Raw genomic sequence first — 23,838 nt, 5'->3', positions numbered from 1 at the left:
ACCCTTATTTCGCGCCTCTCTTTTTAGTTTTTTCTCGCGCCCTTCCCGACCGAGCGTGCGTTCCATTTCTTAGGAATCTCAAGTATTTCATACGTGATCGCGTGCGGTGATCGATAGTTGGTCTTTGAATTGTCAGTGCGCGGATGCGTAATTAGAGCTGTGCCTCGCTCGCGGTAATGTTCGGTGGGAGGGGGAGGAAAGGAATCGTCGGTCGAGGGAGTCATGAGGAAGGATGATAACGAAAACGATTGCGGTTTTTTTTCCGCGTTATTATTTAATGCAGTATCTTGGCCATAAGTACAAAGCACGTCCCCGCAAATTGACGTAAATTGACAAAATTTACCTGCCCCTCCCCCCTTTCCCCCGTAAATTGACCTTCTAACGAGAGAAATATAAATTGAAACACTGTTTTGCGAAATAACATTTATTGTTATAACAATTTTAATAATTCGTGTCCTCCTTTAGCTTTTATTACCACCTTTTCCGAGAAGATGCAATAAATCGAGGGTGTTTCTATATACTTACGGCCAAGGCCGTATTATCATTTTGCATGATTTATTGTGTGTACGTGTGTGTTTTCATTAATATTATTTTATTATTATGGTTCTTATGGTCTACACGGGCGTAGCGCTTAGGAATGATTAATTTCCCTTTACTTTTCCGCAACGGCGACTGCCACTTTTATTATACTACCCTCCGCGCCCCGCGAGTCTCACCTACACCTTTCGTCAGGCCTAATCAGTCTTTTCCGATATCATAATTTTTTTTATCAATCAATCGCCACCAACCGCAACGTCGAATTACTGCGGGTAACATCAGTAATCTGAAACACTTGTTATCAATCAAAATCTGCAGTAGCCCCGGGCAAATTTACGGGCGCATGTGTTATATACGCCATGCGCTTGGGCGCGTCGATGCTCCAACGACGCGCCCACATGAGAAGAGTGAAGCAGGGCTTCGACGCATCCGCGCGGAAGTATTCACGTGGAAACGCGAAACGATCTGTTACCGATATATACCGATTGCAATTTGCGTAATATTTCGCAGACTCGGATGATACCCACTGCACGCGCCTCGGACGTCCCATCGATCCCTGCACTGAAAATACCGACGTTAAGTAAAGCGTGTGCCTATCGACGCGCGATCGCGCGTGCACGCATGACCGCCGCTAAAAACGGCGACGCAAATAACACCTCGACGCGTCCCTTTTTCCCTTCCTCCCCCCCCCCCCTTCATCTCTATGATATTCATTATATGGCTTATTCGCGGGAACATAAAAAAAAAAGAGAGAAAGAAAAAACCACCGCGACCAGATGCGCTATCGCGGCGGGTTGGGGACGTACACGGCGCGCGAGATTGTTTGGGGGTTAACCGAGAAAGCGGATGATACGTCTCGCTCGCGCGCGCGTTTATGACCCGGCCGGAATCCGTCGAGAGTAGCTCTCTCTTCCTCTCGCGGCAGTGCTAGATCCCGTCCCTCGTCCGGCCGAGACTCGTCGTGGTCATCGCGAAGGAGGATCTCGACGCGGAGGATTCGCGATAAATCCGGATGGCCGGCGGATCTTCCCGGCTTATATATCGCGCCGCATAATCGTGCACGTGTGGCTCGCGCGCGAGACCGCGCCCGCGGTGACCGGTTGCGTCAGAGTACTTGATTTCTTCAGCGGAACGCGCGCGCTCGACTCGTCTCGCGACTCACGTCGCGAGGGTGTTAATTAAGGCGGCAGCCTGGTTTAGCACGCTGAAAAATTAGGTGATTTTTGGAATTTTTTTTTTACGAAACTACAACCAATCCTTTTGAACTTTATACGGTAATTTCTTATATACTATTGAACTAACAAAAAATATTTTTTTATCAGAAAAAAGGTATTTATTATGCAAGTAATAATAACCTTTTATTCGGCGTGCAATATAACGTCGCTTGTATTTGTCTGAAATAAAAAATCCAAAAAGATTATTGTTTATTAAGAGTTTACGCAGAGTTAATTGATTAAGAGTTAACTGAACCTATATTTTTAAAGAAAATAACGCGAAATTGTGAAAATCACGCACTTGGAAAAAGAAGGTAGCGATTTTGACAAAAAAATTTTTCGTGTTTATTATGCAATAAAGATTATTTAATTAAATAATAAAGATTATTTAATTATTTAATTAAATAATAAACAATAAAGATTATTTAATTAAATTATAAACTGTGGTTCAAGTTGTTAGGAAAGTATTTGTGCAGATGTGTGCAAAGGCCCAAGTCAGTCGATGAATAGTTTTTGAGTTATCTTACACACCGCCAAACACTATCACCGCCGAATAAATCTTATTATTACTTGCATAATAAATACTTTTTTTTCTGGCAAAAAAATATTTTTTTGTTATTTCAATAGTATAAGAAATTACCCTATACAGTTCAAAAGGATTGGTTGAATAGTTTCCTAAAGAAAAATTCCAAAAAAGTTACCTAATTTTTCAACGTGTTAAACCAGGCTCTCCTCTTAAGAGCCGCTCTCGTAACGAGAGCCCACGCGAAAGCGCATCTTTTTTTCACACGATATTTACGTTAAATTGATTTTGCATCCCAGCGACTTGTTGATGTTCTCTGACGAGACGAACGCGAGCTTTTCAGTCACCTCAGCGCCCGTCACGAGTTGCGAGTCGCCGCGAGGTACGTCCGGAGAGATTCCTGGAAAGCAGGACTTTGACTGACAAATGAGATTCGTATACGTTGCGAGAGAAGCGGTACCGGTTCCCGGGATGGTGGTGGTGGTGGAAATGATACCCACGCGGCGAAGTAAAACGCGGAAGATATGCTCTTTGTGCGTCGCCGAAAGTTTCGCGCGCGAGGCTGAAATCTCGGATTTTAAGAGGCGCCGACTTTAAGAGTAGCGGGGAAACAGACCTCACCCCGGAATGGCGGAGATGAGCGAGATCTCTCGTTAGCCCCGTTTTCTCGGACTTTTTATTTCGTCCTATCTTCTTAGTTTTATGAGGGTAATTTTTTATAGTCGCAACTGTGCTGTATCTGAAACGGGGCGGAACGGAGAAAGAAACGCGAGACAGGAAATAGTCGCGGATCTATGATATATTTATTCGACAGAGAGGCACTAGAGATGTGCGAACTATTCGAATACAAATTGAATTGAATCAGGTAAGATTCAATTTAATTCGAATCTGTATATGTCTCGAATCTGAATTATTCGAAAATTTTGAATCTAAAAGGCTCGAATATACGGATCACACATATTGACAATAAAATCATATTTCCCGCTAATAAGTCAAACAGAAATTTTCGTTTCATCATCCATCTATTTAACTTAAAATTAATTCAAATAACTTTGATAGCGTCTTCTGCGCTCGAGGTTGGGTTCTGGTGCCTAATAATATTTTTACACGCAAAGAACAATTTTGCTGAATTCAGATCTGAAAATAATTTTTGTTCAATAATCAAAATAATTTGGTGCAAAAATCAAAATGATTGCGAGAATATCAAAACGTTTTATAGCAATGCTTATCAGTTTTAACATTTCAATAAATTATTTTGATGATTCAACAAAAAATTATTTTCGGATATATTTAGCAAAATTTTTAGATCTTTCAACAAAATCGTTATTTCCGTATATGTGAATTCTAAATCCAATTATTCAGCCATTTAAACTGCACACGTCGAACACGGAAAGAATGATTATACTGGAAGATCTAAAAATTTTGATGCAGATCTGAAAATCTTGTTGGAAAGTAAAAAATGATAAGCATTGCTATAAAATGTTTTGATGTTCTAGCAGTTTTTCTAACAAAATTATTTTGATGGTCTAACAAGAATTCTATTTTCAGATCTGTGTCTAGCAAAATCGTTTTTTCTTTGAATTAATGTCGGACTTGCAATCACAAGCTGAAGCTGTAATAGTGAGATCATAGATTGATCTTTTCGAAGGGTCAACCACTATATGAGAATCAGTTTACATTTCTTTGGAAATATATTGCTATAGTATTGCGGCAATACAATACTAGCAATACTAGCAATACGTTATCAATACATAGCAATACCTCGAGCAATACCTAGCAATATATTAATAATACTTGGCAATATTGTACAATGGGTGGCAATACATGAGATAATAGATGGCAATATTATTGACAATACGAAAGCAATACAATAGCAATAAAGTGTGTTGTATTGTCATAATTGGCAATCACTGTACATTTTCTATAGCAATAAAGTGTGTTTTATTGTCATAATTGGCAATCACTGTACATTTTCTTAGTAGTGATTGACCTCTCGGATCTCTTATTAATAATACGATGCGAATATAAGCATCTTGAAATACCGCGAAGAAATTATTGCGAAAATATTATCTACCTCAAGGTTTGAATGTTTGCCAATTCGACCACTGAGACATATATATGCGATAATTTATCGCAATAACCGGTATATATTAAAAGAGAATGTTTTTTAAGAAGCACTTATACAAACATATAATCAACAATAAGTTGAGCTGTAATAGACCGTAGATCGCGTAGGTTAATGTCACAAATAGAGAGTGGAAGGCGCTCTCAAATTTATTTGTGGTATTTACCTACGCAATCTACTACAGTTCAACTTATTGTTGATTATATACGTTGCTTCTTAGCAAACGTTTTCCCTTAATATATACTGATTATCGTGACAACTGTTATCATATGGTAGTCAAATTGGTAAAGACGCCCCCCTTCCACACCTCCTCCCCTCACCGGAAAGTCGCGAGGCTTTAAACCCTGGCTGAGGTGATATTTTTCGCAATTTCTTCGCAGTATTTCAAGATGCTTATTTGCATCGTATAATTAAAAGTTGAAAATCTAATTATGATCTCACTTTCAGTTTCAGCTTGTAATTGCGTTACAAATCCGACATTAATTCGTCGCGCATTAAACGGTTAAATAATTGGATTTAGAATTCACATATTATTAAACACCAGTCTCGACTGAAGAAAACATACATAAATTTATTTGTGGTATTTACTTATCCAGTCTAATTCAATTTATTATTTAATCTGTTGCGTACCAAGAGATTACAGAATTAAGAAAATACAATACAATATTATTAAAAAAAAGTTATTGCATATATTAAAAATAATTATTTTGTAAATTGAAAGTTATGTTTCAACGATTCGATTTGATTCGAGTAAAATTTTGTCGATTCGATTCGATTTAGAATCGAAGAGATTCATATTCGAATTGAATTGATCTTATTTGATTCGATTCGATTCGGCGTCAAAAAACCGAAACTTCGCACGTCTCTAATTGGTACTTACACGACCTTCTAGACACCTGAATAACTTACGTGTCTTCACAGACAATATCACTGTAAATTCCATCAGCGTATGCAAAATATTTTGCTATTTCTATATCATTATTTGCGATTATAGAAAAATATTTTAATGTTCTTAATATTTATTTTATTTAAATATTGATTTAAAAGGAACGCATTATTTGCCACGGGCATCTCCTTCGTTCTGAAGGTGTTTTCCGAATCCGCATTCGCGCGCCTCTCTTTTCGGCGCAAACGAACTGATATTCTAGGCGCGGGTGGCCTTCGTTAGCCGATTGTCGATCTCGATGAGAACTCCTCACGGTTAGTTACACCGCCGTTGCTTTCCCAATCAAGACACTCGCGCCTCCCTTCGTGTGATTTTTACTGAAAGGGGTACCGCGAGCTTGCTGCGCGCGCTTTCACCGCTTCTTTAGTTTTCCGACGACTGCGCTTTTCGTCGGCGCACTTGGTAGACTTTACCTCGCGGGTGTTCAGAAAAATTTCGCAAATTGGTTTTTCGATGTAGAAACATTCTCGTGTCATTTTTTTAGTACACCTCTGAAGCTTCACTATTTTACCGAAATACTGAATTATTTAACGAATTATTTTATTTATTAAATAAATAATACGAAGAAACGGAGATAAAATATTTTATGTCAAAAGTATACATGGAAAGAACAATTTTGCTGAATCCAGATCTGAAAATAATATTTGTTCAAAAATCAAAATAAAAAATATTGTTCAAAATTTATGTAGATAGATTTTATATATACCTATATATATAATCTACATAAATTTTGATCAATATTTTTGTATAATATTTTCTTTCCAACTTCCATGCATGAGCATCCGACGACCTTTTGTTCAAACACAAGTTCTATAATTCCAATTCCCCGAGCGATCGAAGGGGCTTCCCTTTGTAAGGCGCGAAATCTCGTCGCGTGCCCTTCGTCGAGGCGGGAGAGAGAGAGAGAGAGAGAAAGCTCTCTTTCGCCGGGGAGAAGAAAAAAAAATCCGTCTGGAGGACGGGAGCGCACTCGTTCCTCTCCCACGGCGCCGATATAACGCCTGTCGGCCCGCGTACCGTGCCGCGCCACCCTGGCAGCAATAACATAATGGCGCGGGAAGAGAATGCGTTTGACTCGCGATCCAACACGCCTCAGGAATCCGAGGTGCCCCGCGTAGCCCGGAGTGCCCGGCCAAACCATCCCCAGTATTCCGCGCGGAAAGCATAAACCGTCGCTCGACGACGTTGTTTATCGTTCTCGCAGTGCGCGCCGCGTTTTACGCGTGTGCCCCGCTCAATTTTCTCTTTCTCTCTCTCTCTCTCTTTCTCTCTCCGATCTGGAGGAAGAGATCTCGCGAGAAAGGAGAAGGAAACGAACGCGCGTGAGCGATTCTGGAGCGCTATACCCACGGCAGCATCAGCTCCGTCGAGCACAATGGCGTGTTTCGGAAGAATAGTCGAGACGCGTTGATTGCATGTTCTCACTGCAGACAATATTTTCACTGTACTGTCAAAAGAGTCTCGTAGTAACTCATTTCTCGCAGTAACAGCTGTTTAACATTATACACAAAATGTCTAACAATTATTGACGTTTAAAGTCTTCTTCATTAATTTCAATTGTTATCTTCCTTATATCATCTAATAAGAAGAATACATATCAATGTCTCTGTTTATTATTAAAACAACGGCAAGAGTTATTTGATTAGAGTTAACTTTGCCTGATTTCCTAGATATTTATTTTAACTAATAGCACATCATCCTGTTAAATATGATTGAATCATCCTGCTAAATACGGACTTCTGCAGCGGGTTTGAGTCAATTAGACTTCGGGCTTGGAGATGGACGATAAGGCAAGGATACGTAAAAAATTATCTATCAGAGAACATTGACATCTTTAAGCAAGTGATTTTATAATAACGATTATAGGCGTTAAAAATTTACTGAAGATGACCGCTAATTTAAATGTCGAAACATTTAAATTTCTCAAAACAGACATATTATTTGATTTGTTATTATTGTTCATATATTTTAATACACGTATTAGCGTACATCCAGCTTGGTTTATCAACCATCTTATTTTTTATAATTTGAATCTTTATTTCTATGAGCCTTCGTTTTTATTTAAAATCTTAATTTGGACTTAATTATGAAGAAGTATGCTATGGAGATTGAAAAAATTAACTTGATGTTGAAATTTCATGCCAAAATTTCATTTATTTGTATTTGTATTTATCAATATTTGTACTTTTATTCAGGTAAAAAAAAAAAGAATAAAGAATTCCTTCGAAACCTGACGAAATTGCATGCTGCGAGAAAAATCCAGACTCGGCAAATGTGTCGTTGCAACGTATGTACACGAAAACAATTCGGTAAACACATATCAGTTCAGCGGAACGTCGCGAAAATACGGTCCGATCGGTCCGAATGATGGCCCAACAGTTACAGTTTGCACTTCTACCGTTTGCGTTTTACAAGTTTTCCCATGCATCGTTCCGCGTCGGCATAAAAGTGACGGTATAACCGTCTTCTCGGACGAAGAGTGCGCCTTCGAACGTAACTTCTCCGCGATGATCAACAGATCATCCACTCGCGCAGATCTTAAATCATAGGGCGAACAGATTGCTCTCTCTCTCGCAATTGTTATAACACAGGGCGAACAGCATAATCGCGTAAGCGCTACCCCGTTATTTTACATTTGAGAATATATCGTGTAAAATCGCACCCTCACTCCGGCATTCTTTGAACGACGCGTTCTTCGATACAATTTCGCAATATTCTCCATTTTTCTCCATTTTTCTCGAAACTTTTTACACGAGATAAAGTACTATGGACCTTCTGAAGATTCTCAATACATATGTGTGAAAATGTTTTTGTTGAAATATTATTTGATTTATTTTTATCGAGTTCTTTGAATCAACAATTAACACGTTGACTGCTGAATATGAGTTAATTCGTAATTGCCGATTTACAGGTGAACGTCAGCTGTTTATCAATTCGTTTTTTCTCGAGGGAGAAATAAAGACTATTGTGAGTTTCAACGAAGAATAAATATAATTAAGGCTCTTGTTCGTTCACCACTACTAGCTTAGATTGAGATGTCAAAAGCGAGAAAACGCACAATAAAAATTCTTGCAAAAAATATATTAAAATGGTTATGGATGGATGGATAATGTTTCACCACATACATATAATAAAACAATCGACAGAATCGACTTGTATAAGATATACGGAAAACTCTTCTTTTGTTTTGTTAATTAAATAACCTTATATCTGGAACTAGATTATGCTTAACCAAAAATGAAATAAACTATGTTTACAGCCAATGTTAAATTAATAATATATAGAATCAAATATAATTTAATTTCCCGAAACAGAGAGATAGTTTTCGGTATATCTTACACGGAAAGAACAATTTTGCTGGATTCAGATCTGAAAATAATTTTTAGTCAATAATAAAAATAATTTTGTGGGAAAGTCAAAATAATTGCTATAGAATATCAAAATGTTTTATAGTAATTCTTAATATTTTTAACATTCCAACAAAATTTTTTGATGATTCAACAAGAATTAATTTTCAAATTTGTTTTCAGCAAAATTTGTAGACCTTTCGACAAAATTATTCTTTCCGTGTACAGTCTATTTATTCTCTATCGATTGCAAATGTTTTATTGAAAAATCTTTCTATTCGAATATATTTTGCAAGAATTTTTATTATGCTTATTGTACACGGAAAGAACAATTTTGCTTCCAGATCTGAAAATAATTTTTGTTCAGTAATCAAAATAATTTTGTAGGAAAGTCAAAATAATTGTTAAAACATAAAAACGTTTTATTGTAATGCCTATCATTTTTAACATTCCAACAAAATGTTTTGATGATTCAACAAGAATTAATTTTCAAATCTGTTTTCAGCAAAATTTTTAGACCTTTCAACAAAATCGTTCTTTCCGTGTGTTATTTTCTCGCTTCTGAGATAAAAATAATGACCGCGAGCCTTAAATACAGCATATATTAAAATAACATCATGCTAATATGTAAAAATGACATTGCGATAAAATTACTCGATTATATGTACAACGTGGAGGTCAACGTGTTAAACACACTCGTAAAGTGTGTTACGAAAAATCTCAAATTCGTGCTTCATCTAAATGACGCGTGAATGCGCGGCGCGGCAACGCGTATCTCGCGAGGAGATCTCGAGGTCGAGGGCGTCAGATCTTTTCTCCCCCCGGCGTTATTTTGCCCGGTTCGTCGCGGTGAACGCGCGACGTTGATTTAGATGGCTGCGATTTCCGAGTCGGCTACTTGTTGTCGGTTGCGCCGTGAGGCGCGATTGGTGCGTGGCTACACGGCTACGCGGAAGGCAGCACACGGGAGGTAGCCAGCACTCGATTGTCTCTCGTTTCTCCGTCCCGCGTTTCTCACTCCCGCCACACGTCTCCCGGATCCTCTACCTTCCTTCCTTCCCTTTAGGTCCTTTCCTCCCCTCGTCCCGCGCGCGCAGAAAGTCGCCACTAATGACACGAAGAGGAATGCTGCTCCGGCAGCGCGCGCGACCGCGGTCGGGGTATAGCCATTTGTAATGCCCCCGAGGGAAAAAGTCGAATCAAAGTGTGATGACGTGGGGTGAGCGGCGTTGGGCTACCTGCAATTAGCGACACACGCTGGTAGCCATAATTAAAATTGCACGCGCGGCGTCCTCTTTACGCCGTGTGTCGCGAGCACCGCGAAGTGGTGCGCGCCGCGCCTTCGCACTTCCACGCGCCGCCGGACTTCTTTGTTTCGGTATTACCTTTGGGTTGATCCACGAGACGGTGCTTGCCTTTACGCCGAGGAAGGCAGAAGAAGCGTCGAAAGTTGAGTGTATCGTGAAAGATAAAGATATTTGTATCTTTAGATAAAAACGCGGATCAAGAACGTCAAGCGGTATCTACAATGAGACTTAAAATTTAAGAAAATTAATCAATTACAATCGACTATTTTTCTCACGTGAGATGAATAATAATAGACTATGATTGGTCAATTTTCTTAAATCTTAAGTCTTAAGTTTCATTGTAGACGCCGCTTTAGCTATAAAATACTTTATTAAAGCTTTTAAATTAGATTTAAAATAAAAAAAAATAGATTGTTTTTTGCTTGTTTTTTTACCAACGCAAATTTTAACCTTTAATTCTGGTTTAACTCACTTTTTTCTAATTCTACACGGAAAGAACGATTTTGTTGAAAGATCTAAAAATTTTGTCAAATGCATATCTGAAAATAATTTTTTGTTGAATCATCAAAATAATTTGCTGGAATGTTAAAACTGATAAACATTGCTATAGAACGTTTTATTACTTTATAGCAATCATTTTGACAAAAATATTTTGCACAAAAATATTTTGATTATTAAACAAAAATTATTTTCAAATCTAGATTCAGTAAAATTGTTCTTTCCATGTAAAAATTTAAAAAAAGATAATAAGAAAATTAATAATTTATAATATTAATTAATAATTCTATTAATGATATACATATATAATTATTAATTAATGTTGTAAATTATATTAACATGCTGTAATAATGCAGCATTCTGATCTGATTTATATGTACGATGTAAAATATATTTTATTCGACAAAACTACGAAAAGACTACTGGTGAACATTGGAATGCATGCGTTGCATTTCTTTAACAGGATTCACGTCCGAAAATAAAATCTCGCGAGTGAAATTGCAAAAGTGCAATTACAAGTAAGATTACGTTAAATTCCGCGATTCATTGTGCATTACGAAAATATTTTGAATCATCCAAAAAGGTTTCATCCTTGAAGGAGAGAACTTGTAGAAGGGCGGAGGGGGGGGGGAGGGAAGGCTCGTAAGTGAAACACGATTACTCATCCGGCATCGATCGAGAGCCGCGGCGTACGTTTTGCGAAAGTTCCACATTCTCATACCGCAAGTAGCTCGAGGTGTTATATCGCGGGGTCTTGTCGAATGCCGGTGGCAGGCTGCACTCCCGTCTCCGGCTACTCGAACAAGAAACGCGACGATCCGTCGCGCCTCCGCCCGGTGGACGATGACAAAGTCGATCGGGTGTGGGACTTCGGTGCGGGGCGCGGAGCCCAGAGTTAATGCACCGCGCCGCCGCCGCGGCGAGAAGAGCGGACTGTTTTAATTAGAGAATCTAATTGATGGCCGGCTACGCGGCCGCGGCAACCGGGCGATCCATAAACGACTTCTTAGGGCCCCGCGCGCACCTGGGCACCACGGTGTTAATTACTCTCCTTCTGTGGCGAGGTCCTTCCATCTCCCGGCTTTTTTTTCCTCCCGCCGGCCCCTTCATCCTTTTTCGAGCTCGCTCGACTACCGGAGTGCCGCGCGCGCGAGAGCGGGAGAAGGAGAGGAATGTTTCTCGGTGAGAGGAATGAGGAACGCGCGCGGGAAAAAGGGAGAGACGATCGCGGGAGAGAATGGGGGATGGAAAAGGACGGAAAAGGAAGGAAGGAAGGAAGGAAGGAAGAAGGGTGAAATGAAAGGGGGGGAGGAAAAAAAGGAGAGGAGAAGCGAGACGCGGCGAGAGAAAATGAGGGAGCGGGAGAGGAGAGCGGCGGAGAGCCGAGAGCAACAAGTGTCCCCCGTCGCGAGGCGCAAAAGCATTCCTAATTACGCCCCTGCCCCGCTCGGAGCGAAACGAGACAAAAAGCGCCTTGATTACATTTTCGTATAATTTCATCGGCCGGCTCTCTCGCCATTAAGAGCCGCTGCTCCGCTCCGCGCCGCGCCGCGCCGCACCGCGCCGCGCCGCCGAGCGCGCGCGCAAATTAGATCGATTCCTTAATGCCCCGGGGCCGCGTAATTGGTTCTCATTCTCGGAAGCTGACGGTGAAATCGGATATCTGTCGTGTAGCGTAAGGCCCGGTGGACCGACCAACCGATCGACCGGTCAACGTAATTGCTTTTCGGACTGTGTGGCGTTTCGCGGTTCTCCTCGAGGACGAGAACGAGGACACACGAGGAGAGACGGCGCGGCGGGTGAGAAAAGAATCGTTAATGCTGCGATACGCGGCTCCGATAATGAAGCGAAAAATGTTCGACGGACGCCGCGGTGCGTCCCCTCGGTCGTATATACGGGCACGCCTTAATGAAATATAACATTTCGTGGGTTCTTATTTATTTATTTTTTTTTCGCGCATTAACGTGCGTGTCGAAACTTCGCGTCGTCCGTATATACCGAATACCATCGACGTGTTCCGGCGATGCCGCGTCCTCCCGTCCCTCGACGACCACCGATATGTGTGTTTTGCTGGAGAGAAGCTCGCGCGCGAGGGGGAGAAAAAAAATGAAAGAAGGAACCCAGCAGCGCGTAATTACGCAAACTCTTGAAATGTGTGTGTGTGAGAGAGAGAGAGGGGGGAGAGGGAGAGAGCTTCGAGGGGGGAAAATTGATCCCGCGCGACCGAGGGATATATACGTATATCGTTAATACCGTAATACGGCGGCCGTAATGAAGCGAGAAATACATTTTCGGCGGCCCGCCCGGTGGGACGTTAATGGAATATATACTTGGAACTTCACGAATTTTATCCCCGCAAATTGATGTACTTTATACAGCAAGATGATTTTAGCGATCAAATAATTTCGCCGGCAAGATTACGCAACATTCCGAGAAAATCAATTCTTGTTATCCCCGGCTACATTATTTTTTTTTTTTTTATATGGTACATTAATATGAAGATATTACATGTAGAAAGATACTATATAAAATCTTGTATGTAAATCTAAGGGGATTCGCTATAGAAGATAAAATTCGAGTTCGTAAATTTTATAATAATTTTTAGTTATTTTAATTTAAGTATTTTTAGTTATAACAATTTTTGCGTAATTGTAACTTGCGATTTTAAGTAAAATAAATAATTTTACTTTACATATTGTTTAATTAATGTGTAATTTTATATCTACTCTGGAAAGAACGATTTTACTGGAAGGTCTAAAAATTTTACTGAATACAGATACAAATAATTCCTGTTGGACCATCAAAATAATTTTGTTGAAATTCAAACTGATTGCTAATATTAAAATGTTTTACAGCAATGCTTACTTATTATTTTTGACTTTCCAACAAAATTATTTTCAGATCGCAATTTTTAGACCTTCCAGCAAAATCGTCCTTTCCATGTAGATATAAAATTATGAATTACACATTAATTAAAAAATATAAAGTAAAATTATTTTAATTAAATTATTGTACTTTAATTAAAATTGTTCTTAAATTTCCGTGCACTTATATAATATCACGTTGCTTCTATGACGATTATTTTTTATTAACCGAGTTATTGCCTACTAACACTAAAATATAAAGGCGAAAAATATTTGTGTAGAAAGAATCTTGCTACGGTAAATTTACATTAATTTCATTATTTAATCATTAATTATTTGATAAGCCGGCGAATATAAAATCAAGTGAGGACGAGAGCGAGGCTAACAATTACGCCTTTATCTTTACAGTGGTACAAGGTAGACAAAACCAAGATCAGAGAGGATCTGCTGGATTTGTGGGTCCCGCTCGGCACCGGCCCCAACGCCGACCAGCCCGACAAAGCCGCCGAAATTTTCCTCGTGAGATCCTCGGAGAGATCCGACTCGCTGCCCCTGCAGGCCTGGCACTCGTTAGCCAGGTCGGCGTTATCCTGGTTCATCAGTCGAACGTCCATAAACGGGTAAGTGCCCATTACGCCGTTTCGTATTGATTTTTCCGCGAGATACCTCGATATCGCGACGCGCGGATCTCTCGCTGCGGATCTGATTTCACTTCCTTCTACAAATTCCATAAGGAAGAGGACGATCGCGTTTGCCGATGACATTGCGCTGCTCGAAAGAACGTAAATCTTCTACTTTTATACTTCTCGCGCGTCGTTATTAATACGATTCGAGTAGGTATTATTTTTAAACAGTTGATAAAACGCGAGGGACACTTCAGTTTTTTTGCTTATCTGTATGTACTTCTGATATCTCCTCAACGCAGAGATAAAAATTAAAATCGACATATAAGAAAAAAAGAGAAAAAAAATTTAATATCAATCCATATATAGGTTTATTAAATTCTAAATCTAACAAATAGTTTTTAAAAAACAAGCTTGGATTAGTAGGTCAAGCTGAATAATCGTGCTAATTATATAACATTATGTATGTACTTATTTTTATTATAACATTCATGCAAATAGAATAACAAGGCAAACGTTTTGATCCTCGACTATATCATCCTCAGCGGTAACATAATATTTTCAATTCTAACAAAATACAGTATTCGCTAAAACAATCAATATAATAAAAATTCTTGCCTAATTGTTGTATGTCATGTAACGGAATCTTGCACGGATAGAACGATTTTGTCGAAAGGTCTAAAAATTTTACTGAATACAGATTTGAAAATTAATTCTTGTTGAATCATCAAAAAAGTTTATTGGAATGTTAAAAATGATAAGCATTGCTATAAAACGTTTTGATATTCTAGCAATCACTTTGATTTTCGCACAAAATTATTTTGATTATTGAACAAAAATTTTTTTTAGATCTGGATCCAGCAAAATTGTTCTTTCCGTGTGTAATTCATATGAAAAGAGAAAAATAGCCAATAAAAGCCAAGTATTATTGACTACTTTTATTTTATTTATTTATTTTGCTGCACGGAAAGAACAATTTTGCTGAATCCAGATCTGAAAATAATTTTTGTTTAATAATCAAAATAATTTTGTGCGAAAGTCAAAATGATTGTTAGAATATCAAAACGTTTTATATAGCAATGCTTATCTGCAGTTTTAACATTGCAACAAATTATTTTGATAATTCAACAAAAAATTATTTTCAGATCTGTTTTTAGCAAAATTTTTAGACCTTTCAACAAAATCGTTCTTTCCGTGTACAAAATTTCCTGAGTAAAAATAAAATAACGCTGTGTTCGCGTTTATAAGTTTATTAATATTCCGTATCATTCACACGGAAAAAACGATTTTGTTGAAAGGTCTAAAAATTTTGCTACAGATTTGAAAATAATTTTTTGTTGAATCATCAAAATAATTTGTTGGAATGTTAAAACTGATAAGCATTGCTACAAAACGTTTTGATATTCTAGCAATCATTTTAACACTCGCACAAAATTATTTTGATTATTGAACAAAAATTATTTTCAGATCTGGATCCAGCAAAATTGTTCTTTCCGTGCACGTAGTTTCGGTATGTAGAGTAGCAAAACAGTGCGCGAACAAGAACACGTGGTTCGATAATCGTAGAATCTCTGCAATGGCTAATATAGCATCTCGACAATACACATAATTTTGACAGCTTCTCCGCATGATGATTCCCTCCGTATATGCGCAAAGCTCGGAGTACTTGTATCGAGAGAGAGAGAGAGAGAGAGAGAGAGAGAGAGAGAGAGAGAGAGAGAGAAAGAGAGAGAGAGGTCCCCAGGCTGTACATGCCCATCTATATGCTAGGGCAAGGCCGAGGGCCCTCTCTCGCTGAAGGCGAGATCGTTTGCGAGGTGATGAAAGGGGGCCTTCCCTTCTCGCCGGTTAATTAATAACCACGGAGATACAATCTCCGCCTATCTCGCTGTCCGCTTGCGAGACTCGACAAGCTGGTGGCAAAGGCCCTGGCATGGCCGCGGGTCGGTCAGGCGGCGAGGTGGGCCGTGGGGGCCCCCGGTGCTCTGGGATGGAGGAAGAGAGATAGAGAGAGAAAGAGAGATGGGAATGAGAGAGAATGAGTGAAAAAGAGGGAGAGAGAGAGAGAGAGAGAGAGCGCGCGCGAGAGGCAGCGCCGTGGTTATTGATGGCCAGCTTTGTTTGCCCCCCGAACCGTTTATTAAAATCCAGCGTGGGTGATTAACCTCTCTCCCCCGGGTCCGCGTCGTCCTGCCGGCTACCAGGCAACACCTCCACACACTTTGCCGCGTAGGTGCGTGCGTGACTATATGCACGTGTGATGCGGCCGGGCATCGCCGGTAAAACCCGGGGAACCGTTTATTAAAATTTCTCCCGACGCGGCTAGCCGCGGCTACTAGGCGTGACACCCGCCCGCCGCCGCTGCCGCCGCCGCCGCCGCTGTCGGTTTCGAGAGACAGATTGCTGAGCGAAAGCGTAGAAGATCGACAGTCCTCGCCTATAAGGAGGAGTTGCCCTTGAGCCGCCGGATATTCCAGGATGCGAATTGAAGAATGGATTGCAGTTAACCAAGATTAATAAGTTTTTCGGGAGCGCGTAGGAAATCCGTTTCTTCACGAATAGTATTTCAAATTCATTCAAATCATTCGTTTTTTTTGTAATGCCTTCGCAAATTTTTTTTTGCAAAAAAAAATTGTGCAGCTTTAACATTTTATATTACAATTTCATTTCTTCTTTTACTTATGATAATTTTTTCATTCGATTTGCACTTGCGAAAAAACAGTTATAGACAGTGAAATAATTAAAAGGATAGAAGAATATATATATTTAAAATCAAAATATAAACTAATAATAAAAAGAAGCAGTTCGTGTTTTTGTGAGCAACTAAAATGATAAATCAGCTTAATTGAATGAGGAAAATTTAGGTCACAATTTGAAATAATATTTTATTTATAAGAATTAATCACATTAATCTTAGAAATTTTGATGAAACGTTTCGAACTTAATTTATAATTAATCATCTTCAGTCAGTAAATAAAAATTAATAAATTAAGACAAGAACATATGTGAACAGAAAAAGAACACATCTAATGGTCAAAATATAAAATTATTGTATATAAAATAAAAAAGATTTTTCAAAATCTAAATTAGTTCTATTAAATGTAACTGTTTATCAGTCAGATATCAATTAAATACAATTGATTGTAATTAGCAGAAATGTAAATTATATACATAATATGAATTTTTTATACATGAAATATTAATATTTTATTTATTTGAAATATTTATGTATATTGTCTACATGAAACTTTTAGAGAAGAAATATTCAGCTTCGATGTGTAAAGTATCACGAAATACAAATTTAAATTCAATTGTTGGCATAGTGCCGCAGAAGCGCGTAGTAATTCACGTTCGCTAGCCGAGGGAGAAATACATGTAATTCAATGGCGAGGAAACGAAAGTTTTTTTTTTTTTTAATCGAATCGTCGGCGCTATGACACAAAACGATCTTTCCGAATCCGGTGCAACTCAATCACGTCCGGGCGGTAACGGGCAACGTTACTCGCATCGCGCGGCCGGCACGTCGGGGAACTTTAGTCACGGTGGTACCACAGCTGATCGAAAACTCGACGAGTTTACTACTGGCAATCACACTTAGGTATTTGTCTTCGTCATCGCCGAGACGCACGTAATTAAAGCCTTTCGCCACGCCATCCGCGAACCCTCCCTGCCTTCGGACGCGAATTGATTGGTGTAATAATCACCGATATACCGCATTGCGAGTCAATAATACCGGTCACGCGTATTCCTGCAGAATGAGAGTTCAGTCTCAATTTCTCGAGACACCCAACTATAAATAAAATTAATGTATAGCTGTATAAATAAATATGTCACAATTATGTAAAATTGAACTGCTAATACCGTCGAGATATAAAATTCGTATGTGTGTCTGCAGTTTTCCAACTATAAATAAAATTAATGTATAGCTGTATAAATAAGTATGTCACAATTATGTAAAATTGAACTGCTAATACCGTCGAGATATAAAATTCGTATGTGTGTCTGCAGTTTTCTATTTATTATACATATTGACCTACTCTCTTAAGAAAAATACTCGTATCTTTTTATAAACTTTTACCTTGAAATTTTAATTACGTAGCTCGAAATAATTCTTGATAATTATACTTTGTAACACTTCGTATCTATCGTGCCCAGTATAATTTCGCGAAATCGACGATTATGAGGAATTTCCTTGTCAGAAGTTTTATAAATGGTTTTTCAATTCCGCGCGCCGAGCGACAATCGACCTCGGATCACTAAATAATTACCGATAATTACTCATAATTACGTTCGGCCCGTAATTACAGTCACACGCGATTCGAAAAATGATCAAGCCCTCGCCGCGTGTGACGTCAGAACAATTTAATTCATATTAAACAGTAATTAACAGTAATTGCTCGCAATTATATCGAGCGTGCAATTACGGTACATTGCGGGACTCTTGCAAGAAATTCGAAATAAGATTATAAAAACTGTAATAATATCGCCGACAATATCCGTCCAATTTCATAACGTACCACGTTCTGTCTGAAATTTTAATTTCCGCAGCGTTTCTTTTAACGTGCCTAATCTAATCGTAACTGCTGCTCCGCCATCGCGCGGAATCCTCACGATATTGCATTCTTTTATAAATCCGAGAAACGCCTATTATCCAACAATGCGAGCATTAAAGAAAGGAGCTGGCCAATTAGGAATAATGATCGCGCAAACTGCAGTATTGAATCCAATCCAGAGTTAGTGGACTACTTTTATTAGATCACACGCATCTTCCTTTCTCTCTCACACATCGAATGCGCGAATTGTAACACGTAATTGCACAATAATGATTTTAAAAAATAGTAATTTTCTGTAAAATCAATTTGTAAATGTTTATACAGTCGGAGATTCGTGATTTTCAAGATTGCGATTTAAAATTAATGAGGATTCGAGAATCGAGGATGTTGGGTATAAGGGATCTATTTGGGAATTAAATATTGTTATAAAATACGCGCGCTATTGAAGATTTGAGCAATCGCAATCTCTTATAATCTTACGGAGGCGCTTTCACTCGTCTAATAACACGTGCATTAAACAAGCGAGATCGTTGTCGCGCGTAACCATCGTGAGATCGTATCGCGTGATGCCTATTAACCCATTCCGAAGAAGCGGTTTCATTTGAATATCTACGCTTCATAAGTATACACGTGTAACATCTACATGAATAAAATATTCGTACTCGGGGAAATAAATCCACGTAGCGTCGATGGAATCTGGTATGGAATGAAGAAATTAATGCACGTCCGTGAAATTTTAATACATATGTAGAGCAGCTGCTATATATGTATATGTAGAAGAATTTAAGACTTATTTTACTTATTTTCTTTGCTCTACGTTTATGTGTTTTGTCGGATTTTATTCACGAAAATCCCTTGAGGAATTCGATATACTCGTACCGACCTCGCCCGATTCGCAGACTCGAGAATCCGCGGAGCGATAAGGGAGAGATTTAGGTACCACCGCGAGAGTCGCGCCGGTTGATTCTCGCAATTTCGAGTAATACGGCTCCGCTCGCGTCTAATAACGCGCAGATGCATTAAAGGCGCGCGCGGAGATAACCAGTCGTGAATAATCATCGCGCAATTATATCGAACTCGTAATTACGACGGCGCGAAGCGCGCCGTACGCGTATATACCTATACGCCGATTGGAACCGAAAGAAAGTGCCTATCCCCGGGACTCGGGGAACGGGGAAATCGCGTCGACCGGAGTCACCTGGGTGACGTTCACGTGACGTTGCAACCGCCGTCCTGCTGAGAATATTAATTACGTCCTCTCCCCCGACCCTTCCATCCCCCGCGCCCCTGTGTTCCCCTCATTCCTCCTCCTCCCCCCTCCCTCCCCCGGTAGCTGCCGGGTTCGAGGTCCTCGCGCTCGCTCGTCTCACAAATTAATCATAATTAGCGGCGAGATGTCCTCCATCAAAGCGCTCTCAGTCGTTTCGTCCTCGGCGGAGAGAGAAAGAGAGAGAGAGAGAGAGAGAGAGAGAGAGAGAGAGAGAGTGACCGCGCGAGAGGAGGACGGGTAATATCACGGGTGGTGAAGGGTGGAACGCGGCGCGCGGGTGAGGAGGGGAGGGGGAAGGGGAGGGGAGGGCTAGCGAAGAGAAGGAAGAAAATTAGCCACTCGAAGCGTGCATCCGCCCTGCGATGTGGCGAGAACGAAGGGGGGTCACTCTCTCTCTTTCTCTCTCTCTCTCTCTCTCTTTTTCTCTGTTCCTTCTCTTTCTCGCGCGAGAGGGGCTCTGCCTTTTCGAATCCGTGCGTCGTGCCCGTTCAACATTTTGATTTTATTTTCGCGCAAATTGCGCGCAATTTTCGCCGGATTGGCGAGCGCGCGCAGGTGTGTCCGCGCGCGCGCGCGCGCGCACACACGAATATATATATATATGTAGAATTCCGGGGGGAATTTCGCGTTTCTTTCTCGGGGATTCGCCTCTCCGATATGTCAATTAACATTGATCGGCGCGCGGAATAGGTTATTACATGCTAATTGCCGGTCCCCGGAAATCTTTCCCGACGCGCCGGAACCGGGACGCACGCGCGGGGGCAGGAGGCAGGGGTGGAATTTCCCCCCGTTTCTCCGATTGTATCTCGATGCAAATTCGGGTGGTTATACCACCGCCGGGGCTCCGGCCTCTCTCCCGCGGGAGACTATCGGCGGTAATTACCGGCTCGGCCCGCCACTCGGCGCTCTTCGTTCTAATATTATCATATCGCTGCTGCCGTACGCGCGCGTGCGCGCGCGCGCATACACACGCACGCACAGACACAAAAATGCGAATGCATCCCGGATTTGAGCTTTTCGATCGTCTAATAAGGGCAGCCGCGGCCTGGGCCCGACGTGTAATTTCGCGCCCGTGTTGTCCCTCTCTGTTCTCGCGCTCCGGTTGGTCTATCTCTCGACTCCCTCCGCCGGATTTATTCCCAAGTCGGCGCGCCGCGGACGAGGCATGCAATTTTATTCGTGAAAAATTTAATTAGCCGCGAGAAGAAGGAGCAGCGCGCGAGTGGTGCGATGAGGTCGTGATTGCTGCCAGAAGTAAGAAAATAAAAGAGTGCGTGCTGAAACAAGAATTACACATTTCCTCCTTTTTTTTTTTAATCCAAGATTTGTCGTGAGAAATAAGATTTAAGAAGGCAGAAAAATGTTTTTGTTAACAGACATTGTAAATGTGATAACTAATTATTATTTTGTTATTATTATTATTATTATTATTATTATTATTATTATTATTATTATTATTATTATTATTATTATTATTATTTCTATATAACTTTCATGCCGCGCGCATTACAGCGATTATAAAATGAAGAGAAGCAGAGCTACCGCCGCATAATTGAAGTGTTGGACAATAAAACATTTCTGATATCAACGTGGCACAAAGAAAATCATAAAATCGCGAATTAGCGGAACGGACAGATTGATAGCGCGAGCGCCAGTCAAAGGGTTAATCATTCGGTAGCCGGCTCGTGAAAAGAAAATGAAGAGGAGAAAATGACGTGCTGAGATTCTAGCGCGGTCGAGCCGACGACGGGCGGGGGGCGGGGAGCGGAGGGGGGCGTGCGAGGGGGATTATCAGGTATCCGCGCGGCCACAGACGGAACCCCAGTAGCTAGTTTTTGTCTTAGGGGCCTCTCAACCCGTATGGGGACCCGATGAGCGTTCCCCCCGCGCTGGTGGGGCGAGCTAGCGAGCGAGCGAGCGGACGGGAGAAGGGGGTATTTAGTTCCGCGCGCACCACCTGTTACCTTCCTGTGTGTGTCTTCTCTTCGACCTCCCCTCTTATCCGAACCTGACTTCTGAAAGGGTGACCGGACCCCCCGACTTCTTTTCTCCACGTATACGGATGATCCGCTTCGCTCAGCGATGGCTTCGAGAGTCATTCGACGAAGATATTTGCTAGACCGAAGTGATTCGTGATTTCTCTGTCGCACATCAAACAAATCGCTCGTTTCTCTTCCTAATTGTAACTTCTTTATCGATATTCTATTGACTTTTAGCACACAATTGCGTCATTTGTGTTGGCTGTAATTAATTATTATAATATTATAATTCAGCCGAACCTCGATAATTCGAATCTCGAGGAAAGAGAAAAATGACCCTTTGAGTCATACACGGAAAGAACAATTTTGCTGAATCCAGATCTGAAAATAATTTTTGTTCAATAATCAAAATAATTTTGTACGAAAGTCAAAGTAATTGCTAGAATATCAAAATGTTTTATATAGTAATGCTTATCAGTTTTAACATTCCAACAAATTATTTTGATTATTTAAACAAAAAATTATTTTCAGATCTGTTTTTTAGCAAAATTTTTAGACCTTTCAACAAAATCGTTCTTTCTGTGTAGAGTTTTCGACTTATTGAAATTCGAGTAAAAAGAGGATTAAAATAGGAAAATTCGACTTATGGAAGCTTTGTACGAGCGTTTATAATTTTTCGATTATAATGGGCTTTTAAAGGAAAAAAATCAATATTTGACAGTGAATTATTTATTGCGTACATATAATAAATGTAATCATAAAATACCAGGCTATTATACTTATGGTTACACATAGCTACAACTTCGAATTATAGAGACAGCGACAATAGAAGTTTGACTTATAGAGGTCTCTGACTACTTTAAATTTGAGTTGCGGAGGTAAAATAATACATCTAAATATCGCACAAATAATTCGAGTTAAAGTAGGTTTTATTTCGATTTATAGAGATTTTCTGCAGTGAAAGGGAATGAACAAAATTTTCGTCTTATACACATTTTCGAGTTGTTGTAAAGATTCGAGTTGTCCAGGTTCAATTGTATTTACATACAATTTTTTTTACTACACATTCTAATAAATACTTTTTAAAGATGTTGAAATATAAAGCATATGCAAAAGTCATTCGAATAAGTTCTGTATACTGCTAACAATAAGTGATGAAAATTAACCCAGACACGAATGACCCATTGTGCGTGATAAAGAATTGGAAAATTATCGTGTACACTAAGAACCAATATTAACTTACTTAAATTCTATTTGGATACTTTCATACAGAAGTTTCGCAACAAAACTCTCGTGGATTCGTTGAACGATGGCTCGGGGAATGCGCAACAATTCTTAATACAACGCCAACGGCCACTGCAACAAAGACCTGTCAATTTCCGAAGAATTTAATGTAATGCATCGTTATACGTTTGATAACAATGGGATGGTACACGCTCGTACACGCTATTAATCGATATATTGCGCAAGATAAAATATCATAAAATACGGACTCTCGAACCGTGTCTTGCGGAAATTTCTGACAGTTAATTTCTTGTATCATAAGTGGAATCTAAAGACATATATACCTGTCCCGCATTCGATTACTTCAACGTTAAATATAAGTTTTATGCAAATCAGTGCCGGTGGTCGTTACATCAAACGGCGACCGCACGGAAAGTAAACACGGGAATTTATATGATAATGAAGTGGGCGCAGAACAATTAAAGGCTTCATCATCAGGAATTATACGCGTGCGATTGCGACAGGTTTCACTCGTCACGGTTACTTTGAAAATCATTAACTCCGGTTTGGGCCGCCGCCGCGCCGTAGGAAATTTCAATATCCAAAGTGAATTGCGGGAAAAAATAATGCAGCATATGCAAAAGCAGTTATTATTAATATACGAATAAGTTATGTGCATTAAATATTCTGCTATTTTTAAAATGTTGCGAGGGGATTAAAAAGATACTGAGCCCCTCATACAAACTTTTTTTTTCATGATTATTAATTGACTTTTATATTTATTAGTCATCACGTCTCGTCACGGATTTTGTTGAAAGGTCTAAAAAT

The 23,838-nt window shown here is 39.9% G+C and overlaps 1 protein-coding gene across 1 annotated transcript in view; it reads left to right on the top strand.

The window, feature by feature from the left end:
* LOC105452113 (methyltransferase-like protein 9) overlaps window positions 1-23,838 on the top strand; it is a 50,726-nt gene that overhangs the window by 5,214 nt on the left and 21,674 nt on the right. Inside the window, exon 2 of the mRNA XM_011692968.1 lies at window positions 13,770-13,981. Coding sequence (XP_011691270.1) covers window positions 13,770-13,981 — 212 coding nt within the window. The remainder of the gene's footprint in view (window positions 1-13,769; window positions 13,982-23,838) is intronic.

This window comes from Wasmannia auropunctata, unplaced genomic scaffold (genome assembly GCF_000956235.1).
Source record: "Wasmannia auropunctata unplaced genomic scaffold, wasmannia.A_1.0 LD336038.1, whole genome shotgun sequence".
In the NCBI taxonomy this organism is placed as follows: Eukaryota; Metazoa; Arthropoda; class Insecta; order Hymenoptera; family Formicidae; genus Wasmannia; species Wasmannia auropunctata.
Note: the sequence above shows the minus strand (reverse complement) of the source record. Positions and strands in the feature narration are given on the sequence as shown.